At 44.3% G+C, this 25,542-nt stretch overlaps 1 protein-coding gene across 1 annotated transcript in view; it reads left to right on the top strand.

The window, feature by feature from the left end:
- The window catches only part of GPC3 (glypican 3), a 3,092,951-nt gene that overhangs the window by 2,480,012 nt on the left and 587,397 nt on the right, over positions 1–25,542 (top strand). The window contains exon 7 of the mRNA XM_086918698.1: positions 18,959–19,112. Coding sequence (XP_086774824.1) covers positions 18,959–19,112 — 154 coding nt within the window. The remainder of the gene's footprint in view (positions 1–18,958; positions 19,113–25,542) is intronic.

Genomic DNA, 25,542 nt, shown 5'->3' on the forward strand with positions numbered 1-25,542 from the left:
ATGAATGACTTACCAGTGTACTGGGTCTGGTATTGATCTCATTTCCAGAACTATCTTGAGAAGGAAAAAGTAACATGGAAGATTTTCCACATGATAATCTATTGCTTTCCAAATTCCTGCAAGCTTCCGAACTGCCCATCAGATCACACAAATCCAACTGAAGTTCCCTCCTGAGCAATTTTCGATTTCTCCCAGATGATTAAACAACAGAGCAGATGAGTCCCAATTCAATGGAAGTACCACCTCTAACAAAGCACTACATTATCACCTAGCTGTATGTTTCAAAAGTGTCAGATTTACGGCTCCCGGTTGACCCTTACCTTATTTCCTGGGATTGCTATGTCAACTCTTTGAAGCCAGAGCACTTACATCAGGTCATAAAAATGTAAAGAGAGGGTTCTGTTTTTCCTAGAAGAAAAATGAGATAAATTAATTAAGCTGTGTTTGCACACATGAGGCAAAATGCTGTATCATAAACACCAAAACAAAGGATTTAAGTCCGTTCTGATATGAATAGGTCTTTTTAGGCAACATTATTTTTAGAATGATCACCACCGCTCAACTGCCAATCCAAATTAAGGGTTAGTTCATATATTATTCATATGATAAAGACCCTAGTATGGAGATGCAGAATGCACATTCAGAGGTCACCTTCCACCCTAACCTCAACTACATCAAAGTTTCTTTGTGGAGCAGCTCATCTGGGCCACTTTTAAGACTCCCAGAACCTCAGGGGCGGCACATAGGAGACAGGACTCATTCCAGCAGAGGCCACCAGCAAGGTCATGTCCAGCTTCAGTTGCTACCTGTCTGCTGGGCACTCTAGGTTAAAGGCCTCTTGCAGCTTGTTTTCTCACTGTAGCCACATAGGAGGTCAATTAATCACCCTGGATACAACGGGAGTAGGTTCAGTCCTTCAAGATTCCTCTCAGGTTACAGACAACAGGTCTAGTCTTCTCCATTTCAAGTGTGCCCAAATGTTACAAGTGACTACATAGAACTTACAAGGATTTGACATTGTTGTGTCACAGGATGCCCACTACCCCCACTCAGAATATTCTGTAGAGATCAGAAGAGTCACCATTACCTATTCAGGCCAGCCTATTGTTTGCTCCTAGGAGAAATTTCACACCTCATTCACATCAATTGAAGGCTGAGCACAGCCTGGGAGAATCTGTAGTGCTAAAGCAAATTAGCCTCTGGGAACTTCAAGCAGGAAAAAGACACATTTTTAAAAGTTAGGCTTCCATAATACTTCATGTTGGACTTGGCCCTTCTCGCAGGTTCACCCCTGAACTTCTTGCCGTTTAGTGTTACCTAATTATAATGATTTCTGGTCTTTGCGCACTTTAGCACTGTGGCGCAGTGTAAAGTGCGTGCGCTCTCTGAGTGCGTGTGTGAGATTGGCCTGCCCTCGCATAGGAATGCATGGGGAATGTGTGTGTCCATGGTAATTCCTGATGTGTGGCGAGTGCAAGTGCGAGTTTGGTATGTGCGGACTTGTGTGATTAAATGCTGCGCGATGATGTGTGCAGCGGTATTGTGTTTAGTGTGGAAGTGCCACTTCTAGAAGTTGGCCTGTCTGTGCAGTGAATGTGCTGGCTTGTGATTGGCTGGGGCTGGCTGGTGTGCCAGGCTCCTGGAGTCAGGATGGGTCTGCCCCAGTGGTGAATGGGAGATCTACATGTTGATGCCTGGAGAGGAGTGCACCTGGGACCTGAATATGGCTGGACTTTCCCCCCACAATGCTGGCTCCACCCCCTGTGGTGTGTCTGATGTCCCTGACCCATCCTGTGAATAGAGAGAGGGGCTGAGCAAAAATAAAGTGCTCATAAACCAGTTGTATCTGGTTCGACCCTTGCCTGCAACTTTAGAAAAAGGAATTGTAAATGTAAATGTACATGTATTTATATAGCGCAAATCGCCCACATCGCAGGCATCTATGCGCTTGCTTAGGGAACCCGTCCTGGTATTCCCCTGTGAGATACCCCGGCAGGGTATCCACAAGGTGAAAGCCAGGCATCCCACCGCGAGGGGCCGTTGTGGAGATTAAGCAAGCTATTGCCCAGAGTCGCAGAGTGTGAACCCGTGAGTCGAGTAGGCACCGGAGCGAGAATTATCGAGTCTGTGGAATTATTGAGCCCAACCCCCGTCGGGGCGGGGAATTGAACCCTGGTCCAGGGCCGATCCCAGCTTCCGGGTCTGCCGCCTCTAACCCCTGAGCCACACTTCTCCACATTGTGTGTGTATAAAAAGAGGCTATGACCTCTTGTAAAATTTTCTTATTTCCTGACTAGAATCTACCAGGGGCGTGCTTGTGCTGGGGCCCAGGGGAAGGCTTGCCTCCCTGGGCCCTGCCCAGCCCCTGGATTGCTGATGGACTTTGTTTTGGGACACCTTTGCATTGCCTGGGTGCTGGAGGACTTCCTTTGGACCCTACTGCCCTCTGCTCCTAGGAGGAAGTTGTTGCTGGGGCCCTGGTTGCTTGTGGGGTAATTCCTGAGGGGCCTGGTGCTGCCTGTGCCCCAGCGCCTTGAGGGCGCTTTATTTTTCATTACTGGGCAGAGCGCTGTCGTTTTCCCTCTGAGGGAAGCGCTCCAGCACTTTGTGTGCCCCGAGTGTGCAGGTGCCCACCCTGCGTCTTTGTTTGCCTTTTATAATTATTATTAAGGGTGCCCACCCTGTTTTGATGTGCCCCAGAGCGGGTACTCACCCCGCTCTTTACTTTTTTTGTTACGAGGGTGCCTACCCCACTTATGCTCGAGAGAAGATTCCCGCCACGAGCGCGGCGAAACCGGAAGTCAGGCACCTTTGGCCGGGACGGGGGCAGGGCCTGCAATCTGGCAGGAAGTCTCGCCCACCGCCACCAGCCGGAGGAAGAAGTAACTGGCCTCTCGCGGCCCGGGGCTCCGGTGAGTTATGGAGAGCCCCGGGGCCGCCACCAAGGGAAAGAGGAGCTGGTGCTGCATGGGGAGGCCGGGAGCCCACCCCGCCTCCCTGAGTTGCCAAAGAAAGAGCCCGGAGCCTCGCAGGCTCCATTCCTAAGTCCCAGCCCCGAGATGGGGGGCCGGGTGAAGCAGGGCAGCTGATAAGGCGGGGCTCCCATGGCCAGGGAGAGCCCCACGGACCGCCGCAAAGAAGAGTGAAGCAGGTGCAGTATCGAGATGGGGCTCTCGGGTGGAGAGAGCCCCGCAAAGTGCCGCCATAACCCAACGAACGAGCCTACCCGCGCTGAGCCAGTAAGTGAAGCCAGCAGGGGGGAGGGCAGTAGGGAAGCACCACGCCGGTGCCTCCCTTGAGGAGATATCTGTTTGTGCTCCCACGGGGAGTACAGAGCTAGGGCGGTTCCGGATGGCAGAGGGCCGCACCACCGTTTTACAGAGCCCCGTGGCTCCTACGATGGGGGCATTTATTTTCCTAAGGAGCAGGAGCGCTCCGGGGGCAGCAGCGTATTTTGAGCCCAAGGAAGGCTCCTACCTACGCCCACATGGTTGCAGGGGGATTTTGTAGGGTAGAGCGTCCCTGGTTGGCAGCGGGCCCCTCCCCCCAGTTAGTAGCCTTTGTTTCAAGCCCACGAGAGGCTTCCACGTGTGGCAGTTTTTCACCTAAGGGCCAGTAAGAGCCCATGTTCCAGATTTGCTTCACATCTACCCAGCAAGTAGTGGGCAGCTGCACCGTTTAGGCTTTTATTTCTAGGGACTTGTTCTGTGGGCTTAGGAGTGAGTCGCACTCCTTCATTCCTACCTTGGCCTTCCCCTGCTGCGCAGAACTTAGTGCCAGTTGCAGCGTTTAGGCCCTGTTTTGTTCCTTTCCTCAGCTGCCCACCAAGTAGTGGGCAGCTGCTACGTTTAGGTTTAGGCGCAGTGGCACAACCTGGACCTTGATGTGAGTTATGGGATACATGTGATTTCTGAGCTAATGCGATTTATGTGCCATTATGACTTATGCGCTAATGCTTGGGTGTTAGGAAATGTACTGTGTGTAGTAGGTTTTGCGCACCCTGTGTTCTGACACCTCTGAATGTGTTTTTATGCATCATGTGTGAATCTTCTGGTCTATACCCCTAAATGTATTTTTATGCTTAGGTGGTTGTTTTTCCTAGTATAGTTTATACTAGTGAGTTCATGGTTCCCTGTGTGATATTGTCCGAAGGTGGTTAGGGTTGCATAGGTGGTACTTCCCTTTTACCAGTGGTCACTGGTTGTGTGCTGCATTTATTATTTGGTGCTACAATTGCTATGTTCTAAGTCCTATGTTCTAAAAGTGCTATTTCTACCAAGTGCTTATTCCTGACAGTGGTCCATGTGGCCCTGTCCTATATGTACATAATCCCCTGTAAAGTCTGCCTGTGCCTATGGCACAATGTACATCCTGTGATTATGATTATGATGTGTTCTGATAATACAAAGGCTATTTTTATATAACCTTGTGTGGAGTTCCTTTTGTGGGGGGCCTGGGAGGTTGTTGCTGGTGGGTGCGTGCGCAAATGCTTTACACATCGCCTCTGAGATATGCCTGACTGCTCGTGCCAAGCTACCAAGAGGGTGAGCAGAGGTTATCTTGACGGGTGACTTCTTGCCCTGACTTAAAATGGTGGTTTCTGCCTGGCTTTGGCGCAAGCCTTAGCCAACCAGAAGTACCCATTTCTAACACTTCACCTTTGAACATGAGTTTTAATAACTATTTAAATAGTGATGTTAGAAATGTGGGTCTTTAGTTGGTAATGGTTTTTACCTTTGTACAAGTGGGGATCCTTCAGTCTAGTCTGCCTAAGGGGGTTACCCTCCTAAAATAAGCCCTGCTCACCCCCTGCTCACCCCCTTGGTAGCTTGGCATGAGCAGTCAGGCTTATCTCAGAAGCAGTGTGTATAACCAACAGTAATAGAGTGAAAACACTGCAAAAGGACACCACACCAGTTTAGAAAAACATCAAATATTTTTATATATCCAAAACAAGACCAAAACGATAATAATCCAACATACATGACTTACAAATTTATACTTTGCAAGATATCCTTAAAATGCAGAAATATCTCAAAAACACGGTTCTTCCAAATCCAGGACTACTGCAATGTTGAAAACAACAGAGTCTAACAGTTTCAGCTGCCTGCATCTGTAAGGGCCAGCTATAGCGTGGACAGACTCATGAACAGTACCTTTCTCATTGCGGCTGGCACGTTGGTGCAAGCAAGTCGGGGCAACCATAGCGGTTGCATTGCAAAATGGAAGCGGTGCAGGGTGCTGCGCCCTCAACAATGCGGTGCAGGAAGTAGCTTGGTGACGATCGTCCGGATGGCGTTGGTGAGACCAAGGTTTATGGTGTGAGGAAAGGTGGTACTCGATGCGCTGCTGTCAGGTTGCGTTGCAAGCAGCGGGAGCTGGCATCAGTCAGCCCAGACTGCTGTGTGGGATGAGGCAGTGCGTCTTGAAACTTACGAGCAGTGCCTCAAGCCACAATGCAGTCACAGGTGTCGAAATCAGCAGGCAGCAACTGCGTCGCTGAGACCTGGGGGGCGAAGTGAGGCGATGTGGAGTGCAGTGCCCACAGGTCATGTTGCAAGCATCAGCTCGGTGGCGGCACCGTCGTCGGGGAGACCAGGGTTGCATTGCGAGATGCGACTGTGCCTTCTGCACTGAATTCGGGACACGGAGCCAGTGATGTTGTGAGTGACGGAGTTGTTGCTTTTCCCTTCTCTGTGGCAACTGAAGCAGAGGTTCCAGAAGCAGTATCCAGAGTTTGGTGAAGTCTTTGCTTCCCTGAGACTTCAGAAAAGGAGGCAAGCTCTACTTCAAACCTTTGGAGATACTGAGCACAAGTAAAGAAAGTTCAGTCTAGTCCTTTCACAGCCAAAGGCAGAAGCAGCAACTGCAGGCCAACCCAACAAAGCAACAACAAAGGGGCAGTACTCCTGCTGGCAGCTCTTCCAGCTCTTCTTCTTGGCAGGTTCCTTGATCCCACTGAGTTCTAAAGTCCTAGGGTCTGAGCCCCAATATTTATGCTCAAAATTCCTTTGTTCTCTCAGGCAGAGAGAGTCTGTGCTTAGTCCAAACCTGTTCTGTCTTCTCTGTCCCAGCTTCCTGGGAGGAAGTGGAGACAGTATTGTTCAAGGCAGACCAGGCCCATTCAGGTGCAAGGAAATCTTCATCCCTCTAATCTAAATGCAGCCCAGGTCTATTCTGCCCAGCTCTGATTCATCCGGGAAAGGCAGGGCACACCGCGACGCTCCCAGTGGCTCCCTGAAGAGAATGCATGTCACTCCAAAGCCAGACAGTCAATCCACAAACCCAGTAGAGGCACTCAGAACAGCTAAGCAAGAAAATCCCTTCTTTCTAAAAGTGTTATTTTCAAACACAGAACATAAATAGTATCTTTACTAAACAAATCATTTTTACATTCTGAGTCCGGGTATACTAAGCTCCATTCCCCTATCTTGTCCCAATGGGAAGTTATCCTTATAAGATGATTTAAGTAATATTAAGTTAAATTTAAGTGATTCTACCCAATGGGACAGATAGTTTTTCCATAGTGAAAAACAAAATGTACTCTAATTCACTACCAATACATGTCACACACCAGTACATGTCCTACCTTTAACATATATAGCACCCTGTCCACAGGGGCACCTTGGGCCAACCTTAGAGGTAACTTATATGTAAGACAAGGGAAGAGTAGGTGCACTTGCCAGGTCGACATGACAGTTATAAACTGCATGCAGTCCCTGCAGTGGCAGGTCTGAGATACCTTTTCAGGGCTACTCATGTGGGTGTCACAATCAGTGCTGCAGGCCCACTAGTAATCAAACAACACAATTGCCAGTGCTGAGAACCTCTACTGTAAGCTACAAATCTGAAAAATATGGTTGTTATGAATGTAACATAAACACCTGCTTTATGAATTGCAACAAAGGCATTTTTAATGCTTCTTTTTCAATTCTTCAATTTTTAAACACAAACTTGTTTCGTGCATGGAAATACAAAAATATTTATATACATATTATATACAAAAAAGTTAACACAACAAATACACACTTTGACAATTTGACAATTCAGACACTCTTGGCCGTTCAGTCATCCAACACCATTCAAACAGACATACATACAAATACTGATCTCGGTGTCAATGACACTTTAAACACATGACATGGAGAGAAATCCTTCTTGTTTTCATCCAATGCAGAGTTCTTTTCAGAGTTCAAATCAATTGAGAATAGGAATCTCTTGCTATTCACAAACCACCGTTGTGATAATAAATGTTTTAAATGACCCGAGATCGGGTTGGTTGACGCGTTTCAAACCCCGCCAAATACCGGGGTTCTCCTCAGGACCAATATTGTCACTTGATTCATGGGTCACTGCTCCAATTTAAAAAAAGGTTGTATCTCCAATTGAAGCGCGCGAAAGGGCCGCTGTGGCAATGATGCCTCAGTCTCCGTTAGTCTCTTGTTCGGCCGACACTGTTGCCGATGACGGGTGTACACATCGTGAATGAATCTGTTAGCTCCGCGGTATCCGCAGTTTAGGCGCTTCTCACGGGAAGGCTCAGTGCTACTCCCTAATTCCCTCAAACGTGGTGAATCACTAGTAGCATTTGATTTAAAGGCCCTGGCACACTCAGTGCCGTTTACCAGGGGCTTACCAGTAAATGAAATATGCCAGTCATGGACACACCAATCCATAATAACAATTTACAACAGGAGCACTTTAAAACTGAACAGCAGTGAGAGGGTGCACAGAGACACTCAACCAGCAAAAATAGCATCCAAACCGGGAGGTCCAAAAGCAAAGAGACAGGGGAAACATGCCAAAAGATGCCAGGTATAACATGTGGCTTATTTATATTTTTAGCTGGTTCCTTTCCTGAGTTAGGAGTATTAATATTATTATCTGCACTTTGGCTTTCTACGTAGAACCGCTAGGCCTGCTACAAAAAAACCGCGCTTTGGACCTTCTCACTGTAGGTACATGGTAACATAAATTTTCCATATATATGAAATAAGTGCTGTCTTTTCTTTGCTCTGCTGCTTTGTAAGTTGTTTGGTTAAGTGTCTATATGTTACACTTTTAAATACTATTCACCCTACCTTGTGGGCTACAAAACAAATACCGGAGTGACTTACTAATATTTAAAAGGGAGGTGTTTACCAGTCGAAAAAGGTTATTTTTATTAGGTATGCGTATCAAGAGAGAGAGAGAGGACCAGATAGATAGTCTGTATCCCCGTGGTTTATATATATTTATCAGTGGAGACTATGTGTATACACGCCTTAAAGTGTTTATCTATGTGTGAGAGGGGGATTCCCTTCTCAAACACGCTAGTTTTATCTGTATATGACTTCAAGGTAGAGAAGTGGCAAGGGGATGACCAGCCTTTCTGGGCAGAGCCTGCCTGGGACCTGCTATGCCTCCTTCGCATACCGGTAGGGCGTGTATACACATAGTCTGGATTACACACCCATTACCTTTAATTCACACCTACACCTTTTTATCTTGGTCCTGAAGAAAGCCAGCATAGTCATAAGGCACTGGCTGAAACATGTCGACCCACCACTGGATGTGAGCGGTCATAACTCGCCTCCTGCATCCAAAAAGCCTTATTTTTAACCACTGACGGAGGCCCAGTTATTAAAGTTTAATTGACCCTCGGGTACTGGGACCCCCGCCAAGCCGTTTTAACATCACTATACCTTACACCTCACACTGCACACTCAGCAATATACCTGCTCCGCTGTAATCAGGCGTTGAAGCACACCCGGGACACGCTAGGTGTTACTGGGTGGGCCCGATGATGAAGCATGCCACCAACTAGGTTGGTGGGTGAGGGCTTCATGAACACACCTACAAGGTGTTCCTACCCCCTGACAAAACATATTTGAGTCCTTTAACTTAGTAGTTGATGAGCTAGTCTCCTTGTGATTAAATATTTTTTTAATAGGTCACATGGCAGGCTTTACATTGAAGCAGTCAAGCTACACAGTGTAAGTCAACAGCTGTGTTTTTCTGCTACTGTAGTGGATCGCACATTAAGTGTTGCAGTCAACAAGTGGCATTTCATTTCCTGGCTTGTGTGTGTTTTCTACACATAAACAAATGGTATTTCCTACACCGGTCACCCCCAGCATACAGAGGGTGAAAACTGTCCCTTCTCATGTGAGTTCTCATCGATAAAGCAGAAAAACCTGGAATGACCATCCTCGTTTACTTAGTTAGTTCCAGGGCAATGGTGAATAGGGAAATCCTCATCCTCTAGAGGTATGGACTACCTCCACAGTTTTGAATTCTCTTGCTTCATTTCCTTGAGTTACCTGAGAGGCCTATGGTCACTCTGAACCCTAAAATGAGTACCAAACAGGTATGGCCTCCTTCAGTGTGCAGACCACAGAAAATACTTCTCTTTCAATGGCACTCCACCTTTCCTCCCTGTGTTGTAGCCATCTGCTGATAAAAAATACCAGTTGCTCCAGGTCCTCTACATTGAACTGTGGAAGAAGTACCCCAGTACAATACTCAGGAGCATCCATCTGCACCAAAAATGTCTTACTGAATTCGGGAGCCTTTAGCATTGGCATAGTCCACAATGCCTTCTTCAGGGCGTCATTTGCCTTCTTTCCATATCACCTTTCTGGGTTGGCTTTTGTTGGTGAGTTTTGTTATGGATGCAACAATGCTCCTATAACTCTCCACAAACATTCATTAGTAGCCCATGAGGCTCTAGAAGCTCTCACATGGATTTGGCTTTTGAGAGACCCCAAGGCCATGATGTTCTGGATTTTGGGTTGAAGAGGCTGTGTGTGACCTCCACCAACTTGATGTCCCAGGTATACCATAGAACCCTGAAGTATTTGGCACTTACTTGTGGTCTTCCCATCCGGAACCGAAGACTGCAATGTCATCCAAGTAGGTGGAACTGAACTCCTTCAACCCAGGTAGGACCAACATCTGGAAGGTGGCAGTGGGCATCCTTTAATCCAAAGAGCATTTCTCAGAATTGTAATTGCTCCTCTGGAGTATAGAATGTGAGGACAATCTGCCAGAACCCTGATGTGAACTCAAAGGTAATGAAAAACTTTGCAGCCCCTAACCTGTCGGTGAAATTGTCAGCTTTGGGCATGGGGTGTACAACAATCTTGGTGACTGAGTCGAGTCTGCTTTCGTCAACACAGTTCCACGCTTCTGGTGTGCCACCTGATGAGGCATCCCTGGGTACCAAGACCACTAGGCTGGACCATGGACTACAGGAGGGCTCATTCACCCCTACGCTCAGCATCTTAGACACCTCCTCTTTGATGATTGCTCTCACTTTGTCTGACATCCTGTAGGTTCTGCTCGTAACATGAAAACAGAAACCCACATGTCAGACTTATCTTCTACCAGAGTAGCCATCTTGTCACATTGCTACTTAATGATGCCTGGCTGGCCTCCAAAGGCATGTTGGCCTTTTTCCTGTATTATCTCATTTTGGTCCTAAGGACAAATATAGTCCACCACATCCTATAAAGGTTTATTGGGGACTATCTCCTATCCCTCCTTTACAAGACTAAAAGGTCCGATCACAGGGTGACCAAAGAAAAACTCAAAGTGGCTGAAGTTGACTGCTTTCTATGGCACATCCCTGTAGGCAAACAAGAGGCATTTTAATCAGATGTTCCATTCCACTTATACCTCAAGGGCTCAGAGAGGCCCTTTGCCTTGCCTTTTAGGGTCCTATTGATTGCCTCTATAGGCTCAGTGGCAGTAGCGGTCGGCAGTAGGTGTTTCTATAGGGCGGTGACGTGGGCAGGAGGAGGGGCAGGGTGGGGGGAAATAATGTATGGATTACGGAGTTTTACAGGTAAGTAAACATTTAAATACATAAAACGAATTTCGTTGCGCACACTGCATCACCAAATGTGATGCAGTGTGCGCAACGAAATTCGTTTTATGTATTTAAATGTTTACTTACCTGTAAAACTCCGTAATCCATACATTATTTCCCCCCACCCTGCCCCTCCTCCTGCCCACGTCACCGCCCTATAGAAACACCTACTGCCGACCGCTACTGCTCAGTGGTCTGGGGATGATAGGGTGCGGAGAACTTATAGGTAACCCCACATTCAGGCCACATGGGCCTCATATATGCTGACATGGAGTTTGTCCCTAAGCGGACATTACCTCTTTGAGAAACACAAAATATGTAGTTATTCCCAATAATGCCTTGGCTACTATGGTCACAGCCACCATATGAAGGAGTGTTGTCTCAGTGTACCGGGTCTGGAGCTCTGTGCTTCCATCCTGATTTGCTGCTGGCCTGACCAGTCATGCAGGACCTGCAGAATGCACCTACCTTGGTCCTCATCTGGGGCCAACAGAAGTGAGTGACCAGATGGTCAAGGGTTTTGCCTGCCCCAGATGTCCTGCCAAAGCTATGTGAGGCCATCCTTCCAGTAAATAAATGATGATGATCACCAGATGTGTCTCCATTCTCCTGTCACCGAAGACCCTTGGGAGTAGGGCACTCTCTCTCCATCTTGAAGAACTCTGCTTGGGAAGGTCCTCCTGCAGCTTGCCACCCTGCCAGCACAGGCAGGTAACCCAGGGCAGTTATCTCCCCACCTATAGATAATGAGTTGTTATCCTCAGGTTTGGAATCCTTCAGGATGGAAAAGTTAGGAGCTTGTTTCCCAAGCCGCCTCTCCTCATGGTGGGAACTTCTGTTACTGCTTCAGTTACTGCTCCAGGTCCTTTTGCCTTCCCTCACTCAGGCAATCCCTAGAGGTTAGTACAGGCCTAGAGCTCTAACTGCATATAGGTTGTTCCCTAGCAGGCAGTAGAAATGCATGGATGGGCTCACAGCTACTTTCAGAGAACAATAGACTCCATTCTAATCCACAGAAACCATCACAAAAGAATGGTGGCTGACCTGGCTGTCAAAGGTCACCCCTTGGTGGAGTGGACAATTTGCTCTGCAAACACCAGCTGACACCTTCTAGTGATCATACTGACTCCTATGTCTTGCAGAACCTCCACCCTCTGTCCATTGATAGCAGGCTACTTCCACTACTTTTAGAATTGTCAGGAATGTTGGTGATAGCCATCATCTTGTGTTCACCCAGGGACACCAGGGTAACCTCTGTTTACTCCCCAGTGCTAACTGTGGCACCTTCCTCACCCAGCACTACACTGGAGATCCCCAGGGCCTTTTCTCCATGGGTTTTAGCCTACCAACCCAATTCCTTTCTTCAGAAGTGGAATGGGAATCCCTCCTTCCTAAAACTCAACTGGGATCTTTTGAGAACTACTTTGTATTATCCTTGCCTCCTTCTTCCTTTTCAGATGGGAACCAGAGCTGCCCATCTGTGGTCCCCCTGATGGGAAACATTGTTTACAATGCATGCAATACATCGCATGCCATTACAAAGCAAGTCGTAACAACGACGCATTGTTACATCACATGCCATTACAACGCAAGTCATTACAACGACTTGCTGTAGGGGCAGAAGGTGTTGCATTTGTTGGATTTTCAATCCAACACCTTCCCTACTGTTGAACACACTGGAGTTGGAATAGTAAATTATACTATTCCAAACTCCAGCACCCCCCTACAGCGAGTCGTTGTAACGACTTGGGTTGTAATTGCATGCAATGTAACAACCCATCGTTGTAACTACTTGCGTTGCAATGGGATGCGTAGAAAACGCTTGCATTGCAACAAGTGCTATTCCCCCTGATACCTTTTTTGACACTCTGGTGCTGGCCAGAGCCAGAGATCTGGCTCTTTCCAGAAATCCCTGGTGCAGTGAACCTTGAGTCTATCAGGTACAGGCGTACCTCTGTAAAGCAATTACTTAAGATGTACATTGTTTTTCCCTATGCAATTAAGCTTGCTTTAATTTTAACCTTGCTAATATGTGCGTTGTCCCACTGACCCCTTTAAATGTTTTCTCTACAACACTAACAGCGTGTTGTACTTTCCCGATGGAATTAAGGGAACTGACAGCCTACTTTGATGTCAAGCATTTGTTTATGTTTATTTTTAAATATTCTCTCTACGGCACTTTACTCGTAAATTTCCGACTTGAGAATTTGCAAGTTGAACATATGTCTGCTACTTTGTCCGCTGTGAAACGGTCCCCTGATTAGTGTAGTTCACTGCACCACATTCATTTACCACCCTTCATCATGCGCGCTGCGTGGGACAGCAATTGGTAGCACGTTGTTGCTTGGCAACGGACGCGGTCGACGTGCACGCGTCGCTCGAACTGCCCATAACCGATCTGCCAACCTGAGCTTCCAGCTCTGTATTGATGCAGCTGACGGGAGAGACGAAGCACCTCTGTCTCCGCCGAGTGATTTCTCTACTCCAGGTAAGCGGAACATGGCCAATCAGCCCCCACCTCCCCGTTCCGAGCACTTCGTGACTCGCACCGTTTATGCAATACCTCACCCCAGAGTACTGCTCGTGAGTCCAGGACCACAGCGTTTTTAAGTAATCGGCACTCCTTCCCACTTTTAAACGCTTGGACGCCTGGCTTACATATCCAGCCTTTGAGCTACCGCGCCGCGATTGTATTACTTTCAGCAGACGCACTTACTTTACTTTCCCAGCTACGGGGTCTGCGGCAATTTAATTATAGCTTAGGATTCGGCCCCAGGACTGCACCCGGTCTAACCAGACTTGGCGCGTCTCACATGCCAGTTACTGTTTAAGTGTCTAATCCTATCACATGGCGTTTTCCCGCATGACATGCATGGGCACTCTGTAAAAGAAAGTCCCACACGCTCCTAGACCGATTTTGCTTAGCTCCCAAAGAAATCCCGCCGCAATCTGGATAACTGCCTATGGCGTCTCCGCATCCTTGAAGTGCATGCCATGGTACTGACTTGAGCACAAACCCCAACCTTCAGTCACACAGCTTCATCTACCATTACTTTTGCGCTGTACTAAATTACCGACCCCTCCTCCACAGATACAATTGGCCACTGCGCCGCCGTGATTCAGGCTGAGACCCGCGGGTCTGAAACACAAGTGAGTACCTGAATCTCACTCCATACCATTTAGGTGCAATTTCATGTGCACTTTCAGTATCTCTGATACACAGCCCCCATTACATTTTTCAGACTGTCATTACTCACGTGTACCCCTGTCTTGAGAAAGACCCGCCGCACACACCTACTGGGGCGCATGAGGGTCGAAACGTCGACGCATGTCATAGGTCCAGACCCACCAGGATCCCAATAGGAACACTAGGAATCCTTGGCTGTAAATCAGAATCTGGCCAATGAAACACTTGTATATATTTGTATATAGGAAATCCCTTCCCACTGTATATGTCTTCACTCATTGAGCACTATTCACTAAAAGTCACAATATTGCACTTTTTCCTGACAGTCTTATCGTGCATTGTATGTTATCATTGAATGAAGTAATTCAGATACAAAATGAATGAATGCTGATATAAATTGCATAATACAATTTCTTGATCTCATGACCTTTATTTTGAGCATTCATTTCTCAATGTATGTGTGTACCAGAGAGCGTCTGTTTTTGATTGCATTAATAAGCAGTGTCAAAGTAATGTGTCTTAACCAACAGAACCATTTTTTTGCTTAACCGTTAATTACCCAGGTTCTGAGGGACACAGGGTTACCCCTTTTTTCTTTAATTATAACATAACATAACATAAAAATGAAAACAAATAATAGTCTCACCAGCTTGCCAATGCATTGCATTTTGCCTTTGCCATTGTTTGTCACCATAACATTTTTTTGTTCAAAATCGAGCAATGTTTGAAGATAGATGTGTCCTGCATTCCATTTCTTATATCAAAATACAAAATACCATGCTGAAAATTCTAGCAGGAATTAAGTTGAAAGGATGTAAGAGAAACATTTGTTTTTAATCACGTTCTGATTCTCCAACACAAACAATAAAGTAAGTGTTTACATTGCTTTAGACAATCTGAAGCCATATCCTGAAAAGAATGGCTCCAAGGCAATATAAACATTACTGTCTAAATATTTTAGATTTTTTTTTAATGTAACCTAGATTCAGATATTAAAAATGCCCGAAGATATGGGAACGTTGTGGAAACAGATGAAACTAGCAAACTTCCGTTTTTTCAATAGAAAATATATTTTGCAATATCCACCGGAGTGCTTGTATTTTATTTGATCAAATATATCCCTTCATTTATAGTCAAGGCATCGTGAATTATTTTTTCTATACGTTAGCATATATTACTCGTTTGACTCGTGCATTTAAAATAATTTGTTGAAAGAATAGAGATTTGCAGTTTACTAATTTAATGAACATATCATGGATAAACTGTAGTGTATAATTAATGTTCTGTAGTGTATAACTTTCTGATACTGCAGGAAAGATCATGGGATGAAAGGCACAAGTAACACCACTATATAAAAACCAATTATCCCTAGCTCTTGATATATACTGTTATCAAACATTTTCCAGGAAATTTTATGGAACAGTGCCTGTAGCTAGATTGGATTGAGGATCAAATTGTTCATAATCTTAGTTTTGCTGCATGGTGTGGCTATGTGGGGTCATTTTACAGAAAGTATATATAGCTGACAGGTTAAGAAAATTAATGGGTTGTTACGGTGATTTTTGTTTTGTTTAACTAATAATATTCGTTGACCATTAATTAACACTGTTGCATTGGCTTTGGTGAGAACATCAAGCCCCATACATTCCCAGGACCCAATATCTGGCCATCTTGACAGTGTATAAATGGCTTTGTATGGCCACATCTGACTACGGCTTGAAGACAATGCGACATTTCTGCCCCCGGAATGATATATAACGTGGGTATCTGTAGGAACTAGTTTGGGAGCTGGCCTTAATTGCGGGAATTTGATCTGTCTTCCTCTGATAGCCGAGGGCTGACATTCTAGATGATCAAAAATATTAGCACCAAGTACACCCTGTTAGCCCTTGACTCTCTGGGTAGTGAAACGAGCAATCTTAGACTTGCATAGGAAGGTGTTTAATAGTGGTAATTCTACCATCTCTGCTGCTAATTAATTTCCTTTTGAATTATAGGACCAGAAAAGTAACATGGAGATATGAAAATGTAGGGCACAATAATATATTTTCATTCTATTTATTGTCCTCATTGTTTTTACTTGTAGAACATTCATATTTTATTTGTACAACTGTTCCACTTGTTTAGATTACACATGTAAACATAGATATATATATCATTCATGTTATTAAAACTTGATATATGATGTGGGAAGTTAGAGGACTCTTAATAAATCGATTGTCAGTCAGTGCTTCACCTTGAATAATAAATGTACTTAATTCTACTTATGACACAATAATGTACAAACATAGCTTCTACAATATCAGCAAAATGCTAGCTAATGCTAGGCTCTCCCTTAGCCATTCTTCTCCTGCAGAATGACCTCCAGCATTTTTTCTCTCAGCAGCAAGGGCAGGCTTTTCCGCTCATGGCAGATCCTAGATCCTCAGTGCATCCAGAAGCATTCCCGAGGCCTCAAGGTATATAGCCTCATGTGGCTTAAAAGCTAGCTGTCAGAAGCCACAGACCTTGAACACAGACATTACTCTAGTACATTGCAGGGGTTTTGATTGGTCACCAGTCAGTGATAACTCTAGAAACATTGCCCTGACTCCATTTTTATAACATGTTTCCAGACAGGTATCCTGATTTACAACCGTGAGCTTACATGTTTGAGTAAGTTTGCAATTCTTTGCTATTTGCAAACATATTTTACTAGTAGTATCTTTACGACTGCAGAGTCTACGCACACCTAAAAGATAGGATTGTCATATCTTTTTGTGTGGGTAGGTTGTTCCAGAGTAGAGGAGTTGCAATAAAGAACAACCATTCACCTTTGTGAATGGTTGTTGGTAAGATCTGGGATGACCAGGAGGCTCTCTTCTGCTGAACTAAATTGAGTGTAAGTGTGTATTGGACAAATTGCTTTTTGTAAAAGTTTGTGCCTTCAATGCATTTTATCTGGGGTGCTATTGGTTAATTTTTAAGGCAAAAAACTATCCTCTCTACCGCATTTTGTACATTTTGTTACCTTTTCATTTGGTAGGCTGTAAACTTGTGTGTGAGTCATTACTATAGACGTCTTTAATGGACCAGGATCCTCCCTACCACAGAGTGGTGTCGATTGGATAGGAAAGAGAGGGTTTTACTCAGGAGATTTTTATTGGACCAACATGAGGTCAGCGTCCCATAGCAAGCGTTGGGTTCATACTTTGACGGGAAAGCCTTACTCAAAGTAAAAGGTGTGCTTGGGGTGTTGATGTTTTGTAAGGAGTTTGCTAAGCACAGGACTGGGATTTGTGTTTTTTGAGCAGCTTAGTTTGTGACTGTTTTTTTCAAATCTACACCCTAATACTTTTGAGGCCTTTGCTCATGACTTTAAATTGGTTGAGAAGGTCTGTGACTCGAAGACATAATTGTATATCATTCGTGTAGGAGGAAAAGTGGAGGTCAATAAGCACACAGCAGACCTTTGAGGGCTTTTAAGTAGATGTTGAAGGGGGGATATGGGGAGGCTAGGGACACTCGGCAGGAGGTGCAGGCACTGCCACAGATGCTTTTTCTTCACTTTTCAAGGAAGACTTATCTAACTAGTTGTTTGGGTTGATAGGTTGTCAACTGTATAAGCAGTAGGCTTTTGAGGTTTACAGTGTTAAATGCTACCGTGAGATATAGTAGGTTCAGCTTGTGAGGTGTACTCTCATGAGTTAGCTCGAATATGTTGTCCCACGTGTTCATTATTGTGGTCTATGTGCCTTTTTTTGGTCTGAGTCAGGAGTAGTGCTCATAGAGGATGTCATCAGCTTTTATCTGTTCTTGGAATGGGTTACTAAGTTTTCTAGTTGATTTGAGTTCTACGAAAGGCCTGAGGAAGGGAGATAGTCGTAAAGTCTTTGGGGTCTAGTGTGTGTTTTTTGAGGAAGGGTTGGTGAAGGAGTACTTGATGGAGTTTTTGATGCAACTAGTGAATTTGCTATCGGTGAGACCAATGGTCATCTTTAATAGATCTGGGGCAAAAGTTGCTTGCATCTTTTACAGGTCTGAGGCCCATGAGGAAAGGGGCACATTGTCAAGCACCTCTTCAGGTGTTGCTAGCATGAAATCAAGATTGATCTAGTCGGCATTGCCCTATAATACAGGTGTGATGGCTGAGGGTGGGTGCGTCATGTAGGCATTAATGATTGTGTTGATTTCTGGACTATTTTTTAACGAAAACTTTAGCCAAGAACTTCCAATAGCTGAATTTGGGGTTGTCTAATGCTTTGCACTATGGTTTAATGAGCTTTTTTTTAATCACATTTAAAAGGTTCCTATGACTAGTTAATGCTTCTTACATTTTATTAGAGAAGTAATGTTTTCTTCTCAGTGATCATTGGTTGCTGTTATTCTGTCCATGCTTGCCAGATTTGTAGCAGTGAATGCAGCATATTTTGTGGCTGGCTGTTTCTATTTTGTAGCAACCTTCTTTAGTTGATCTGTACGTCATGATGTGGTGTAGAGGGCCACTTGTTTATTCAGTAGATGGAATTGTGTGGCCATTGTTATACAAACTAAGAGTGGCATTATATTCTTTAGGTTGTTTTTTTAACCGTGCGTATAGGCTTGATCCTTTTACGCCGCTTCAATAAATAGAATACACTCACATATAACTAATAAAAGGTTACACTGTATGTGTACAAGATAGTACAATAATATATAGTGTTTATATTATATGGGTCTTCCGAGGTTAAAAGAGTTAATATACGCCTCTTTTAATATACTATGTCATTGCAAATCGTTTTCTCAGATTGATTATTGACTACATATTTTTATGTATAAAAATGAAGTTAAAATTGAAGACAACAAAAGTATTTGCTTGCCTTTATGTAGTACAGCTTTCTGAATGTCTGCTGTAAAAATAAAATGCTTGCAATGGTAAATGCCGATCCCACTTTTTTCAGCTGCTGAAAGGAATGTCAATTCCAAGGCGCAGAGCTGCAGATAAAAATGCTGAAGAAGATGAATCCGAAAGTGGAGATTGTGATGATGAAGATGACTGTGAAGGTGGCAGTTCGGGAAACGGAGGCATAAAAAATCAGCTGCGGTTCTTACAAGGTGACAAGAGGGGATATTACTTTTTAGTTGTGTTTCTAGAAATCAATGTATGCGCCACACGGATTCCCCAATTTAGTTAAAGTGCTCTTTTATTCGGTATGTAATCTGAGATCATTATGGAATAACAGAATACAGCTGGCCTTCGGAAAAGGCAGCTGAGAAACATACTGGGCATGGAGCACTGATCAGGGGAAACAGCAAGCTCATTTGTAAAGGATGGACTACAAGGAGTGATGTTCTGAAAAAAAAACGTTAATTAATGGGATATTAGCCTAATTCAATGTCTAAGTCATGTCTTCTATCGAGACATGCTTCATAGAGGCAGTAAAGTTTCTGGGAGGTATGTGTTGCTTGCATCATGAAGTGATGGTCTGCTTAACAACATCTGCAGACGTATAGTGATTTGAGGATGGAGGATACTGATAGAGTATAGCACGTGGGTGGGATCAAAGAGTATAATGAGGACGGATGGACCTGTTGGTTAAGGGTTTTGCCTTATTGCAGCATTTGTGTGTGGCGCGCTCTTAATTCCTTGTTCTTGGGGAGTGAGGTCATGTCCTTCAATATAAAGCTATTTTAAACTGTTGAGTTAAGTTGCTAATATGTACCTAGTCATAATGTGACGTTTTCACTCAAATCAATTTTTCCAGTTCTTCCTCAGGATACTCAAATGAAACAATAACTCTTTAATTTGCAAGTGTTGTCCTAATGTTGGCTTCCTGTGGTATTTAGCTAGTGTGAACAGTTCAAGAGGAGTCCTATAGACAGGAATTAGTCATGTACCATCTATTGCCTACCAACAATCAGGAAAATAGGGCCTGAATCACAGAATTAACTTAAGACAAAATCCTAAACTTACTACTTTTGGTATTCAAAGAATGCACTTACTACTTCTGGTATTCACAGAATGGATTTACGACTACTAACTTTACGTCTGCACTCGGGCCGGAGCTTCCGCCCTAGAGGCGGAGCTTCTGGCCCGGAGGTGGGGATTCCAGAAGGTGGGGGAGATTTACCCATGGCCGAAATCTCCACCTCAGGGCCGGAAGTTCCACCTCTGGGCTGGAAGCTCCGCCTCTAGGCAAGAAGCTCCACCTCTGGGTCAGAAGCTCCACCTCCAGGCCAGAAGCTCCGCCTCCAGGGTGGAAGCTCCGCCCCGAGTGCCGATGTAAAGTTAGTAGTCGTAAATCCATTCTGTGAATACCAAAAGTAGTAAGTGCATTCTGTGAATACCCAAAAGTAGTAAGTGCATGCTGTGAATACCAAAAGTAGTAAGTTTAGGATTTTGTCTTAAGTTAGTTCTGTGAATCGGCCCAATAGTCCTTATTTTTTTAAAGGACTCTCCCCCACAGAGATGTGTGGCATGCTTCATCCTTGAGTCCTACAGGCTACAACCTCACTTATGGAGGGAGCACTATGATGGCATCCCTAAGGACTAAAGGAGGTTGGGGGAGGGGGATCTGGATTTTGAAGGTTAAAATAACATTCAGGTGTTTCCAAAATGCTTGTGTGGAGACTCTGTACACTCCGGCTTCCGACGGTCAACATGTTTGAGCCGATTGATTGTAGCCCAAGAAGTCACCTGGCTTTCATTAGGGCCATACTGATCCCCTAAGGTGCTATAATGATTACGCTTCTTTTTTGTTTGTATTAATATTGAGGATGAGCGGCATTTGCTAACTCCAACTATACATTCTGTCTCATTACATCGCCGTAATTTCTCTGCTTCGTATGTCACCCGGATCTGTACATATTACTAGTTACCTGAGTTTGGTTGAAATAGTTCATGCATATTATGAGACAGTTTTCATTTCCAGCCACATTAAATGCTGTTGTGTGATTCACTGCACACACTATGTACCAAATGCATAGCATTCCTAGTGTTCCAGCACCTGTGTTAAAATCGTGACACATAAACTTGGGGATAAACACGACCTCCAACTACGCTTACTTACTTTTAATTGTGTTAATGCTCATTCATTGCCAGTGGGAGATAGTAGTGTTGTTGCCACAAATATGTCTTGCCAGTGTGGATAATTTATAGATTAGAGTATAGTGGACCTTAGAGAGACCACTCCCCTTTGTATGACATAATTTTGAAAACTGGTAGTATCGTTCCTTTATGATATTGTGGGCAGACGTCACCAATTCGGGAGAGGATGTGGCTCACGGCTAGACTGCCGACTTTGGAGCTGGGAAACCAAGGTTGGAGGCAAATCACTTAATCTCCCCGTGTCTACCCCAAAATATGAATATGCCCTTGTGTAACGTAACTGGTGCTCATTTAAAGCGCTCCAATGCCTTTGGGTCGAGTTTGCGCTATATAAATCTGCAAAAAATATATATATGTCACACGCTGCAACAGACAGAGCCAGACAGGGCTGGACTGGCCAGTTTCGGGCCCCTGGGGGCCGTATTTGTTACAGGGCAAAATCGGCCCTGTACCAAAATCTACTGAAAACCGGCCCCGGCAAAGAACTCGGTGGCAATTCCAACATCTCCACCCCCCACCACAGTGGGGGGGGAGGGGTGGAGGTGGGGCGGCCGAGCACTTTGCCAGGGCCGGTTGTGGTTCCCAGTCCGGCCCTGAAGCCAGTCACATATTATTCTCACTACTCCAAAGCGTGCACCTGTCAGGCCACCTATTCGGCTTCCCATTGGCCTTGCAGGTTGCTGTGCAAGGGAAGTTCCCCCAGTTTATGAACTGGAAAAGCATAACACCGGCTTTGGTGCATGTGTCCACGTCACACGATAGTGTGCTGCCTGTGCATTGTCATCACGTGAACACCATACGGACCCACTATGATACTGTGCAGGTTATTCATAACTAATTGTCCTCATTTGCCTTAAACTCTAAGCTTATACTGCAGTGCATAGAAAAAGTCTCTTTTGGTAACTTTTTTTGCAGTCGCATTATGGTGCACATGGAATGTATTCTGAGCATTTTTCATGTTTTTCTGATCATATTTTGGATATATGTGGAATTTGTTCTTGGCATGATCTAATAGATAGCATCACATTTTGGAATTTAAAAAACTGCCCGAAATTGGGGATTTGTTAGAACCTTCATGTCATAGTGTGGTGCACTTCATGTACTAATCTTTCAGCTGCTGGTTTTTTACAGGTTGCTTGGGGTATAATGGAGTTAAAGGGGTACCAAGTCATATTATATTATAATATTTCATCAACCAAAACTCACCAGTGGGATGTCATCTTTCAAGCCCCTTTTATTCTTGCACAGTCTGTATACTCATTGCTGTTCTCACGCCAATGACAGTTTGGATAACTGGGTTGTGGAAGAGGTCATTGGTACTTGTTCCAGTGTTGTTCAGTTGAAATCATTTTCAGAGGGGCCATTGTTGATGTAGTGGGTCATCATATTGGCTGTTGCCCAGCTGCTTTCCAAGTTGCTACAATGCTCGCCAATTCGTAGTTTTACTTTCTTACATGTCATCCCTACGTACTTCATGTCACACAGACACATGATCAAATAAATCACGTTCCCAAATTGCAATAAGTGTGCCGAAACTGGATCCACTCATTTTCCAAGCCTAGATCCACTCTTTTTGTTGGCTTTGTGAGGTGGCATACACTGCAGTTCTCGCAGGGGATTATATTGACACCTGCAGGAGGCCCCAAAGTGTTAGTTATCGTTCCTTCACAGTTGTTCTTTTTAGTTTAGGTATGCACCAGGGCGTCCCTTTGGCTATGCCCCCATTTATTTATCAAAGGAGTAGCTACCAATACTTTAGATTCACGAGCTCTTATTGATGATCTTTTTCAAATAGCAGATATGGACGAATAGGTATTAACACTCATTATGTGTGGATTTTCATCCTTTTTTTATTACTGTGATCAATCAGGGACTCCCTCTTGTTGTTTGTTTTTCGATTTCTTTATGATCGCTTCAGAGTAAAATAATTGTTTGAGTTTGTTTCGCAGGTTGTCAGCTTGGCGGCTGAAGTGATATAAATGACTTTGGTTACAGAGAAGTCTCAGGAACTGCCCATAAAGTAGGTTTTCACATCGTGGTCGCAGCTGGAAGCTGTCAAAACATAGAAGGATGTTCTTGTCTGTTGATTTATGCAGTGTGTCTGTGTGTAGGAAGTTGTGCTCATGAAAGATTCTCACGTCCAAAAATGTTAGCGTACTGTTACTTAATGAATGGGCGAACTTCAGATATCCCTTCTGTGTTCCAGAGCCTAAAAGTGTACCTTTTTGCAGTTTCAGTATCACCACAGATTATCAAAATGTCATCAATATACCGCCTTCTTTCCTTGATGCTCTGGCTGAATGTGTTATCTGTCATCCCCCTGGATGATCCAAAGTGGCGTAGGCGTAGGCAGGCAATGCTCTGGGCAAAGTCCTGCCCATGGAGGTCCCATGTACCTCCTGATCCACATTGCCTTCAAATTATAAGAAGATCTTTGTTAGTTGCAAACAGATGCAGCCTAATGCTAAATTTCTTGGGGGTGTGAATTTTCAAGGAGTGGATTAGAGTAGATCGTTCGTAAACGTTTGTTCTTGGAGTAGACTTGTTTACAAGCTTTCCACATTCAATCCTATAAGGAGGTTTTCTTCCGGGTCACATTGTGTACCTCTCAGAAATGGTATGAGGTTCCTCTTATCTCCTACATATTAGGGAATCTGCCCAGCCAATGGTTTCAGGAAGTGGTCACCTACTTCAAAAGTTTACCATGAGGAGCACTCCAGGGACAATCAACTGAAATCCCACATGTATGCCAAATGAAAGAACCGCTCTTTCCGTTTCTTTGCTATTTTTTCACTTTTTGCTTTTGTGACATATGTCTCCCATACAATCATGCTACATGTATACTTTGTCTTTCATAGTATGAGTGTCCTCTTACCCTTTATATAGCCAGTTAAGTCCCTTGCCTCCCATGAAAGAAATCTCACTTTTCCACATAACCTTTTGTTTCTTCTCCATTACCTAAATTCTTACTGCCAGCTCTGCTTCTATACTCCACTAGGAATATTTTATTAATGTGTAGCTAGCGGATGTTTAACTGATCTCCAATTACATTTACAAACAACTCCCCCACCTCCATTGGGCAAAAAACCCTGTGCCAATTCAGCCTTATGCATCAATACTTATTAGGAATTTGGCATACACAGAAGGCCTGTCTCCCTAACCAACTTCAAAATAAAATCTTGCTCAAAGCTCTCTCCTATCTACCCGTTTGCCTCCCAATAAGGACTAGGCAGGGCAGCAGAGGCTCTGAGGCGACCGCAACCACCTCCCTCATCAGGAGGGATTATATCACAAGTCTATTAAGGAACTTGTCTCTGATAGCTTTACTTTTAATCGTAAGTCTCTTTAGGAAACTTTAATACTGTTGCATTGATGATGTTGTGTTTATAATACGTGTGGCTATAAAATATTTCACCAGCAATACATCTGTTCCGCCATTCATGACTCTATTTTGTACAAAGATTGAACACTTTTTCTGAAGAGTTCATGTTCCTCCTGTGCACCTCCTGCACAGTTCACCCATTCGTCTCATGTGACACCTATGGGCTCTCCTCTTGTACTACTCAATCCATTGTCACTGTTTCAGTTCCACCTTCCTATATTTTCATTTGGTTTTTAGTATTCTTGGGATATCTCGTGAATGGCACCTGCAATGTGGTGTTCTAGTCTTGAACTCCCTGGTGAATCATATTGACTGAAACTTGTACTCCTACCCTCCCTGAGCCTTTAATGGCCCTGGGGATCCCATCCCCCTTGGATGGTCCCCAGGGCCTATAAAGGTTCAGGGAGGCGGGCCACATGCCCCTCCCCTTGTTACTGGTTTGAACCAGAGAGATGGGTTTCCAGGGGCCTAATAAGACCTAGATAATATCATGTGATGTCATCAGTGATGCATTCAATTATGCAATTTAAGATGTCATCAGTAATGTCATAAATTATTTCATAGAACATGTTATGAGTGATGTAATATGAGAGGACATAAGCAGTGCATGGCGGGGTGCAAGTTCTAGTTAGCTCTGCTTACTATAAATGCTGAATTTCAGTTTTTTCAAAAAAAACATTAATGTTGCTAGTGACATATTCACGTAGCTATAACATTACTTTAGATTTTGTTTTTTTCTAATAAAAAAAAAAATATATATATATATATATATATATATATCCTGTGTACTCCAGCTCGTTCTCTCTGGTTTCCTCAGCGCTCTCGGCGGTGCGTAATCCAATGGCTGAGTCACGCCATATTACATCGAACAAAACTTCCGCAATGGGAAAAGATGGATTACACACACTGGGAGATTTGAAGAGTTTTTTCTATTCTCAATACTTTTCAATTCATCACCGGTAAATACCACCAACCAATGCATTTCGGTCATTCTGAGGCCTTGTTCATGGTTAACGCTCAGTGATTTGTTTGAACCAGTTAAATACAATAATATG

The sequence above is a fragment of the Lissotriton vulgaris genome, chromosome 4_1, assembly GCF_964263255.1.
Source record: "Lissotriton vulgaris chromosome 4_1, aLisVul1.2, whole genome shotgun sequence".
Lineage (NCBI taxonomy): Eukaryota > Metazoa > Chordata > Amphibia > Caudata > Salamandridae > Lissotriton > Lissotriton vulgaris.